Genomic DNA, 10,752 nt, shown 5'->3' with positions numbered 1-10,752 from the left:
CAGTTACTATACAAGTGAAAACTAGGCTCCTCTCAAAGTCAGTAAAAGAGAGGAGAATAGTTGAGGTATCTATATAAAAACAACTATGATGTGTTTTGCACAAAGCTTCACAAGAGTCTTGATGAGAGGTGCGTGGAGGGTAGAAGGTTCAGCTACAAAAACCAGGTTTTAAATCATTAGGTGGTCTTGAACAAGTTACTTATCTCTCAATTTCGCATGGCTTTATAGAGGACAAAATGGGATAATCCCATGCATGTCCAATGTCAGCCTGGGCTTCTTAAAAAGGAGGAGGGGCTGCAAATGTGGTAAAGAAATTTTTTAAATCCACATAAGATGCAGCATGTTAGGATTTAGCATACCTGTGCTGGTGCATGTATTTTGGAAAAAAAACTAGAAGCACATATTGTAAGAAGTCAAAGCATATAAAAGAAAAGCAAGCCTTTGTTATATTAGTCAAACAAGCATCTGATATTGGCAGAAACTAGTGGGCACATGCATGTATGCTATTGCTGTTGGCATTTGAAACAGAATTGGCTGCAGTAGGGCAAAGCTAACAGTATGCAGTCCTAGGCACTTACACTCCAGTATTTAAACATGATTGTTGAGATATATAGATTACAGTACTTTTTTGTAAGTATTATTATATTTACAGTCCACTGCAATCCTGGTATTCATGTCCTTTCTACTCACATGCATCAATCTCTCCCTGCCATCCCACTAACTGCAGCCCTCCCTTACTCTCTGCTGGCCTTTTGTAGATAGAAGAGGGGAGTTCTAATCCAGTGTGCAATCCATTCAGTACTATGTCAGGTTCTCATTGCTAGTCGCCTCCATCCCATTCCTGATTATGAAAAATTAGGAACTCTGAGACTAGAGAAGAGAGTTTTACAGGACTAGTTCTGTGTATGGTTCAGTTTTGTCCTCTGTATGAGTGCAGATCTGCATGCCATTTGTATGTTCAGTTGGGTCATGAACTTTAAAGTGGCATCACCAAGCTTATGTGGCTAATGGTAGATTTCAGTTATGAAGTGTTGGCTTGGAAAGTTAAGATTAGACCATACAGTTACATTATTTTGTTTTCAGGCAGGATTTTTAAAAAAAAAGTTCTACAATTTTATTATTGTTATTTGGTTATAAGCGCAACAAAATGAATTTTTTTTCAAGTAAGCATGTTTAAGATTAGGTTCAAAGAGACCTCAAGTGTTCTTGATTAGCTTTGTTGCACAGGTAATTATACTGACACTCATCTGGCTCCTTGCAAAGGATAAGCTTAATGGTTCAGTTCTGTACAGTGTTTTGATTTATTAGGCCGCCCATTCCCTGCAAGCAAGGCTAAGGGCAACTTGAATCAGCTTGTTAAAATACCATACATAGTATTAAAATACATTAAAACAATTCATCAAAAAAAAGAGTACCAAACATTATATCCTATGTCCAAGTTGACAGATAGGTTCAGTATCCACCAGCCCACTGGGTGGAGGGAATATGGAGAGGAGAAGGAGGTGGCAGTATGAGACTGCCAGATTGTTGCTGTCCTCAACCAAATGCCTGGCTTACTCCTATCTAAACCCACTGAAACAGTGGGCTTAGATTGAAGTAACTCTGCATAAGACTGAACTGTACATGTGATGCTTTGCTCTTCTGCAGCTGCTTTAAATAAATAGTCTCAATTTTAAAATTCTGTTCTCTTTTCATTTAGCAAAATGTTGCCTACCACATCAGTTAATTCCCGAACTCAAGGCAATGGGGCTTTAAACTCCAGGGATGCTGCCAGGCACACAGCAGGGGCAAAACGCTACAAATACTTGAGAAGACTCTTCCACTTTCAACAGATGGATTTTGAGTTTGCTTTGTGGCAGATGCTGTATCTCTTCACTTCACCACAGAAGATTTATAGGAACTTTCATTACAGGAAACAAACAAAAGACCAGTGGGCAAGAGATGACCCTGCTTTTCTTGTATTGCTAAGTATCTGGTTGTGTGGTAGGTATCTGAGAACTTAGTTCCATAAGTGTTAATACTGTTGAACATCTGTATTAAGCCACTGAATGAGATCTTAGTTCCATAATAATATCCCTCTTGGTTTCTGGGTGCTTCCTCCAGTGGCACCTGGAGAGGATTTGCTACCACTTCCTTCCTTTTTTATATTGCATCCAGCCTGTTAGGTACAGACTCCCAAGACTAGTAACACCTGATCTATTGAGTCATGCCAGCTTGGGGCTAATGCCTGCACCGGGAGTTCCCTTAACCCAGTATTGGAAGGGCCAAATGACTAGGAGGAAGTAATCTTGTGGCTACTTACAGCTATGGAACCAGTTATCAGAATGCTGAAATTAGAAGAAGATCATCTGACCACACCATCTCTTAATTTTTCTCAGAGCTTCTTCCACATTTAGCCTCACAGGCTACCCTTGAAAACATCTTGGATGTTTCAGATGGTACATTATATAGCCTTTTTGTTGGGTTTCTTTTCTTCAGCACTATGCAAGTGTGACTTGCCTGGGTCACCTTTTTAAAATGAGAGTAAAGGTTACCGTTGCTCATGTCGTACACAAAAACTCATTAAGGGGCCACAAATAGACCATTTCTTGCCATGTTTATGTATGTATTGAATATAATCCACTTAAGCCAAGTCTCAAGTGACCAAAGTTCCACAGGTCCAATGGAGTCTAGTAACAAGTGAATCTTCAAAAACATATGTAGATTTCTAATGGTGCTATGTGAACCAATGCAACAGTAAAGGTTTGCAAGGTACCAGTGGTGTGACATCCTAGAAACTACACTATTGCACTTCCGGATCCTGGGTATGTATGAACTGACTAACTAAGGAACTTGATTTTTAAAAAGTAAAGGCAATTCAGTCAATTTCTGAAGTGGAATATGATTATATTGCAAGAATTTAAAAAGCTACAAAGGAGTTCAAGTATATCCATAATCTTCACACTAGTCAGTGGTGTGACAGCAAAGCATTGATTGGAATGCCTCCATGAGAAACCAGTCAGGGTCAATTTGGGAGGGTGACCGCTATAAATTTTTTCCTGTCGCCTTCACCCAGTACCTCGGACACACCAAAGTAAACTGTCAGAAAATAAACTAGGCACCAAACATTTTCATATTCAAAAACCAAAAGAGATTTATTGGATCACAAAAAGGCAAGCGAGAGAATGAAAATTATATTAATTTGGTTTGATTAAAAACAAATCAGTTGACAAGCAGACGTTTATCAAAATAATCTCTTAAACACCAGAGATTGGGCAGGCTGAATTAATATCAACAGGCAGGCTTTAGAAATATTTTTTTAAAAAAACACTTTGAACAGGCAGGCAGTGCCTACTTGGCACTAGGAACACTATGCTGAGATAGAATTATCCCCTAAGCTTGGGTTTCATAAATCATAAAAATAATGGTCACACACACTTTGCCATACACACTGAGGACTTCTGACTTGTACCAGATAAATATTCCCTCACAGACTTACTCACTAGCATACAGGACTCACACCTTTTGAGTGCTATTACCAGCCCCTCAATCCTGTGTGTCCCACCCAGCTAGAATCCTAGTCTGACTCTTGGGATTCTTTCCTACAGTGTGTTTGAGTGTTCTAAATTCGACCAGGAGTCTGCCCTGATGTGCTGACATCTCCTCAGTTTTTCCTCACAGAAGATGCCTGGTTTTGCCCCCTTCTTCCCAATAACTCTCACAGACAGAACCTTTAACTCCGTTCTGTCTCCCAAGGAACTCAGCCCACAGGCTGTTCTCAGCTCCTTCCCAGTTGCTCTCACAACTGAACAGCTTCAGTACCAAGACTGAACTCCAGTACTCAGACTGTTTCAGTACTAAAGCTCAACTCGACTCTGAGGCGTTTTTCCCCTCCAAGCCTCCTTGCATTTTGATACATTGTCGTTACCATGGCCGTGGCTCAGCCAATCGGTGCAAGCTGTTCCCAGCTTCCAGGCTAACTGCCTGAATCCATTACAGCTCTTAAATACTGAACTAGGCAAAATAATTTCTATATGAAGAAAGGATATTATTGAGAACATGTCTTCTACTAATCTCTTTAAAAATGGAACAACATTTGAAGATGGGGCACTGTGTGGGCAAAAACTAATTGTATCTGTTTCTTGCCTTTCTCTTTCAGTATCCACAATAGGATTTGGCTTTGTATTGGACATGGGATTTGTTGAAACAATCAAACTACTGCTTTGGGTTGTGTTTATAGACTGTGTGGGAGTTGGCCTCCTTATTGCAACTTTAATGTGGTAAGTCATTATAAACAAAAGTGATGCGGCATATGGTTGGATGTGATGGTTACTAAAGAAGCAAGCTACAGCCCTAAGCATGCACACTTGCAAATATGCACCATGGGAATCAGTGGGGTGTTCACATAAGTGCGCACACAAGGTCATGACATGCAGAACTTTTCTTGGGGTGGGTGGGGGGAGCATATTTCAAGATACGGATGAGAAAATTATATATTCCTAGACATAGACTGTTGGAAAAATATCCCTTTCCTGCATTCTGCTCCAGTAATGGAAAAAGAGAGTTCTTGTCCTATGTTTGCTGTAATTTAACCTAATATGTACCACCGAATCCCAAGCACAATTTTTCCAAACCATTATGTTGTAATAGGAACTTGCATATGTTTTAATTTAGGAAGTAACATTTTCAGCAAAAGTCTGGTGGTTGTTTGAAGTTATTTTCCATCTTTGGCAGCTGCATTCAGAAGCCTGTCTTGATACTTGAGCTGGTACCTATGATAACAGGGCTATGTAGGATTGATACCAAGTATCTCATGCATTCAGAATACTTGATTTATCCTCAGTTATGTACAAGGTCTTTCAGTGTGGATCTCTGAGCCAAAAAACACATTTGGCTTTGATACGACTACTGCAAACTTAAGGTGAATGGAAATTTAAAGTTAACCTTTAGTTTGGATTCAAACATTCCCTTCTATAAGGACGGATCTATATTTTTAAAAAAATATTTCCCGTTCTAATTTTTTTTGAGAATCACCCAGCTCTCAGAAATGGGGATGGAGAAGCATAGGGGCTGTAGAAGACAGGTGGAAATAGGTAGGATCTATTCTAGTAGCAGAATTCCATTTCTGGTTCTTAAGATCCAGCTCCCTGTCTGCAATCTGTCAAGAGTCAAGCTGCATTATACTAAAATTGCCTAGGTTAGTATGTAGCTGCTGTTGAGGTTTTTACCCTCTTCTTTTTCTTTCTTTTAGGTTTATCTCAAATAAGTATTTGGTAAAGCACCAAAGCAGAGATTATGATGTGGAGTGGGGATATGCCTTTGATGTTCATTTGAATGCTTTCTATCCTCTTCTTGTCATCTTGCATTTCATACAGCTGTTTTTCATTAATTGTAAGTAAATCTGATGTGAAGTTTTGTTTTCATACTATCTACTGATGGAACTCAACCACCCCTTTCTCTTGCAGATGTAATTGTATTGAATTCATTTATTGGATATTTCGTTGGAAATACTTTGTGGCTGATTGCCATCGGCTATTACATCTATGTGACATTTCTAGGCTATAGCGGTAAGTAATGATTAAAGCCTTTAGTAATATGAGGAATTACTTATTTTCAAGAGTCCTTCCTACTGTTCCTCTTGTAGTTATTCAGTGTATGTAATTTATAACATGTGAAAGCACTGAGCAAAAGTATGTATTTAGTAGTAGTATGTAGCATAATGTGCATAAAACATGATCACATGTAGTGCTAAGGTTTTATGATTTTAGGTAAACAGACAGTGTGAGCATAGTTAATGTCTGATTACAATCTAGAAGCAGTTGAAGTTTCACTTACTCATAGAAGCTCACTGGGTTATCTTGGGCCAGTCATTCAAAACTTTCCTCACTGGATTGTTGGTGGGATAATGGGGAAAGATACAAGCTGCTGTGGTGTCCCAGTGGGAGGAAAATGGGTATAATTTTTTAAAATTACATATGTTGCCTTTGCAGCTATAACTAAAGGAACTTTTCATTCTATAAGATGAGACTTGGAGCTAATAGTAGATATCTTTACGTCAACATTACATTTGTTGTATGATCTTGGATGAATGTATATTGCAGCCTTAAGTTTAACAGAATTAGGATAAGCAGTTGTTTCAGCTTATGAGTTCTCAGCTGGTCCAGTAAGCTTCAAAGTATGATTAAGGGGACAGTTCATTTAACATTGTGGTTAGAATGGCAGAGAGTATTTATCATGACTTCTGAAAGCAAGTATGAAGGTGAACCATGATGCTCTGTTTTACCTTTGATGAATATCTGATGGGCCAGCAGGGCCTAAATCCCCTTGCACCTTTTCTTGTATTAGACTCAGAAGCAGCAACAGCTGTAGCTTTTGCAGCCTAAAAACACTAATAAGTCCACAGCTCTGTATATCTGCTTTTTTCATATGTAATGATCCTTAGCCTCATCTCTGCCAAAAAGCAGATAAAATAGACATCAATGTAGGGGGAGATATGGGTCTGGGGACAACAGAAAGCTGACAAAGGTACAAAAGCTGACAATTGACAGTAATGGGCAGCTATGTTATTGAGTGGGAAGCTGATTCTTTAACCCAACTTCAAAAGGAGCTTCTACCTACCCTGCTAAATGATGATCCTACACACACCCTTCCATATTATTATATTAGTTATTATGACAAAGGATAGTATCTACTGGAGTATGCTATTACTTTATATTTTAAAGAACAGCTTGTGATGGAATTCTGAACAGTGGTTCAAAAGTGTTTTTTCTACAGCAGGCGGTGAGGGGGGGTGGTATGTGCTATTTAAGCAACACAAGCTCAGCAGCTTCTTTAACTATGAGGAACTATTTGTGGAGTTTTGGATTACAGACATTTCATTGGCCATAGTAGAAGGAAACCACCATCTTCTCTCTGCTGCTGTTTCACAAGGTGTTGAATTTCTGCTCTTATGTACAAAGCCATGACTTTCCTAAAAAAGTAGTGCTAGAAGTGTAGTCTTTGTTGGAGGAAGAGCAGTAGAACAGGGGTGGCCAGCAGTAGCTCTCCAGATGTTATTTTGCCTACAACTCACATCAGCCCCAGCCATTGGCCATGCTGGCGGGAGTTGTAGGCAAAAAACATCTGGAGAGCTACCATTGGCCACCCTTGCAGTAGAAGATGCAAACTGCTGTTGTACTCCTAGGCTTTTATTTATCAGTGAAAATACAGTCTGCCTTGCATTCTGACTTTAAAGCTCTTCTTCTTTCAGCATTACCATTCTTGAAGAATACTGTCATTCTGTTATATCCATTTGCACTTCTTCTGCTGCTCTACTTGGTTTCACTAGCAATGGGATGGAACTTCACACAAGCACTTTGTTCTTTCTACAAGTATAGAGTGAAATAAACCGGACTTTAACAAAATGGGTTGCTTGTACTTACCTCCTTGTGGAAGTCTCAGAATAGGTAAGAGGAAGACACTCTTGTAAATTTCTGTAAATACATTCTCCTCACTGTAGATCAGTGTGTAAAGTTTTTGGTTTTCTAAAAATTTATTTACAGCTGCAGATTTATTGTAATTCTGTATTCTTCTGCGCTTTCTTCCTAATGGAAAAAACTGTACATTTCTGTAATAAAAAGGGTTTTTTTTAAAAAAAAATGAGTTGGGTTTTACTCTGAATAGCTAATGTCTGCCCCAGGAGACTTGTTTCACTAAGTGCATTCACAGTTAAGATTTGAAAGAAAGTTGTTCTGGATGACTACATGCATCTGACCATTAAGCAGTTTCTGTCTTTACTTTTGCCGTGTGCTATTAGCTGTAACAGAAAAGTGTAATAGGAGAGAGGGAAATACCTCAGTAGTTTCTCTTCCCCTCCTGTATACAAAGTAACTGGGAACCTCTGTATAATACAGTGGTGAATCATGATTTTTCAAGGGAAACAATGCATTTATAAGTCTGAGTAGTTCAGTGCTGTGCAATCTGTTCTCATGTAATTTCAGTACCTACAGTTCAGAAGGTTAAAGAAAAATGCTAATTCCAAGAGAAAGATTTATTTCAGTATTTGCAATTCTATACTTTTCTGCAGCAGCAATGTGTAAAAGAACTTCTAGTGAACTTGGAAGCTTAAGTACTTCATTGGTCAGCAAAAATCTTGTGCAGAAGAACAGACTAAGACTGCAGTTTTTTAAAATATTTATTTCAAATATTATGTGGGCAGCTGTGGCACATAGAACATTGATGAAAGGCACAGTTAACATGACCCAATTAGGTTTTCAAATATAGCAGCAAAGTTAACAAAAATCTCTAGCACTTAAAAAAAATATAGCAAGTAAATTTGGAATGGTTAATGGAAATATGTAGAATGTCCTAGGAAAAGATGATTGTAGGACCAAACTTGCAGATTCCACAAGGACAGGTACAGGGTGGGCAACCATGAAGCAGACAGAATGAAAAAGGGAAAATATCTTTCTAAACAGAATATAGATTATTGTATTATAACTCAGTTATTAAAATCTGAAAGCAGACGCTATCAAACCTGCTAGCAATCATCTTACTCTGGTTGGCCACTGTTAAGGCTTAAAAACATTCAGAGTAGCATATTCAAGCCTTAGCAAACAGCCATACACCATAGTTCAAGTAAAGCACAAGTTGTTTGATCTTCCAGGAAAAGGGGGCAGCTGAATGGGAGGCCCACTGCATCTTGGCTTTATACATAGCCTTGTATACTTGGCTGGCCTTACAAGCAGTTAATGGATTAACACTTGCTGAGAAGGGAGGTGTGGGGGGGGACACAGAAGATCTTCCTTCTAACTTCTAATTTTAGCACCAAAGCTTATCCAGCCCCCACTGAACTGATTAGCAATTAAAAAGCTACATTTACTCCCTTCAAAAACAGTTCATGATTCTTGAATTTTAAATACTCGGTGACAGAGTAGTGTGACTATTTGAGCTTGCAGTTAAACTGTACTTTAAGTGTCAACAGCTCAAAGCATTTGAACTGTCTAGGCATTCCTTAATGCACCACAGTTTAGCCAAATTGCCATAGATCAGAAGGGGGAAGCAAGAGGACACTGAAAGTTTTGTGCAGCAAATTCAGGGTTTGATAGGCAGGCTCTATCTTTCCTGTAAGCAAAAGACTACCATCAAGTATACACACGTGTTGACATCCTGCATGCTTAACTTGTGAGAACACCCTATACTTGTTGACTAAAATTACTTCATTTGAGGAAATATATTCCATTCAGCCAAGCTATGCTTGAAGTATATTTTATATACATATAACAGAAAGCCTCCTAGACTCTGTCCCATGTTTTCATAAGCTAAAACACTGCCTTTCCTGAGCTATAACTGCAAAAAAACTCAATCTGAAAAATTACCTTCATCATAAATCCTTTAGTACATCTGTAAATAATTAACAAAAATACATTCAGAGTCCAGCCAGACCAATTATCCTCAATGAAGACAACACTAATACCAAGGCAGGATGGGAGCTCATGCACAGCTCTGGTCAATGTCCCAGCCAAGAAAAATATGGAGGTTTAACATGAGATTTAAGTTTCATACACTGTTCTACTGATTGATCCATCTATATATCTTGCCAGTTGGAGCTGTTCAGTTTGGGTGTACCTGATCGAAGCCCAACTTGCAGTGTTCCCTCTAAACTGGGTGCATGAGCAGCCGCTCATTAACACAGCCCCGCTCAGCAGCACTCTGGAACTGCTCAGGATCTTGACTACCCATGACCAATTTTAAGATTACAGCAATTATATTCCACTCAGGATGTGAACTGCTTCACTCAGTAGAGGTGAAAATTTAGAGGGAACATTGAGCTCAACCCCACAGTCCTTTCTAAATCTGTAATGCAGACAACCAGTACAACTTTATTGCAGTGCATGTTTCTTATTTCCAAGTATACAATACAGAAGACTTCCTTCTATGATCTTTGTCAAATGAACTATAAAAACTGGAAGTGCTTTTTTTTGGGGGGGGGGTGCCATTTTGCCACTATAACATTAAGTTAAGACATTAAAAAGGAAGCCACATTAACTCCATTTGATCAATTGGCTAGCAAATCAAGGGACAAAAAGGTTGTGTATTCTAACAGGGTTCAGATCTATCAGGTCTCTAAGACTTGGCAAGAGGAGTGTCAAAGTCTAAACAACAGTGTAGAAAATCAGATCAACTTACAGCTCACAGCACCAAAATGTTGACCAGATTCCACACAGTCCCAATTGGAATTAGGAGTTTTATTTATTTATCCAACTTATATCCCACCCTCCCCGCTGAAGCAGGCTCATTTGGAAACAGGAATGTTATGTGTGGTCTTAAGGTTCTCCTAACCCACTCTTAAAAACAGTGATTTGCTCTAGAACCAGAGCTACTTTGTATAACTGTACAGTTTGTTCAGATCAAAACAACCTTGAAGGCATATCACCAAAGCAGCTTAGAAAAACTTTTAAGAATGAACCAATTTCTTCTCTCCAGATCTTCAGACATCATGATAAAGGCCAGTCTGGGACTGGCACAAAGCGCAGGTTGATACTGTACTCAAACTTCGTTTTCCTTCCTTGCATACAGAGCACAACTGAAGGCTTCCAACTTAGCACCTATATTCACTATAACTTCCAAATGCAAATGGCTGGACAAATTGGGTTTGGTTTCTTCTGGGTTTAGAACTCCTATTTGTAGGGAGGAAACAAACAACAATTTGCCTAGCTGCTTGCATTGGATGTCATGGTCCTCAAGTCAGTTATTCCCAAACATCCCAGAATCTGTAGTTATCCCATCCTCTGT

The 10,752-nt window shown here is 38.9% G+C and overlaps 1 protein-coding gene across 1 annotated transcript; it reads left to right on the top strand.

The window, feature by feature from the left end:
- Positions 1–1,678: 1,678 nt before the first annotated feature.
- UNC50 (unc-50 inner nuclear membrane RNA binding protein) lies at positions 1,679–7,617 on the top strand. The gene is made up of 5 exons (XM_060233848.1): positions 1,679–1,983; positions 4,139–4,259; positions 5,231–5,370; positions 5,445–5,546; positions 7,229–7,617. Exons 1-5 carry the CDS (start codon positions 1,704–1,706, stop codon positions 7,363–7,365), a joined length of 780 nt encoding a protein of 259 aa, XP_060089831.1. The 5' UTR covers positions 1,679–1,703; the 3' UTR covers positions 7,366–7,617.
- The last annotated feature ends 3,135 nt before the right edge of the window (positions 7,618–10,752 follow it).

The sequence above is a fragment of the Heteronotia binoei genome, chromosome 3 (genome assembly GCF_032191835.1).
Source record: "Heteronotia binoei isolate CCM8104 ecotype False Entrance Well chromosome 3, APGP_CSIRO_Hbin_v1, whole genome shotgun sequence".
Classification (NCBI taxonomy): Eukaryota; Metazoa; Chordata; class Lepidosauria; order Squamata; family Gekkonidae; genus Heteronotia; species Heteronotia binoei.
This window is presented reverse-complemented; position numbering and strand designations above follow the sequence as displayed.

Excerpts from the sequence above, each read along its gene's own strand:
- UNC50 (XM_060233848.1), top strand. The coding sequence starts at position 1,704 with ATGTTGCCTACCACATCAGTTAATTCCCGAACTCAAGGCAATGGGGCT. Across the intron at positions 4,260-5,230 it reads CTTATTGCAACTTTAATGTG|GTTTATCTCAAATAAGTATT; the intron begins GTAAGTCATTAT and ends TCTTTCTTTTAG. Across the intron at positions 5,547-7,228 it reads GACATTTCTAGGCTATAGCG|CATTACCATTCTTGAAGAAT; the intron begins GTAAGTAATGAT and ends TTCTTCTTTCAG.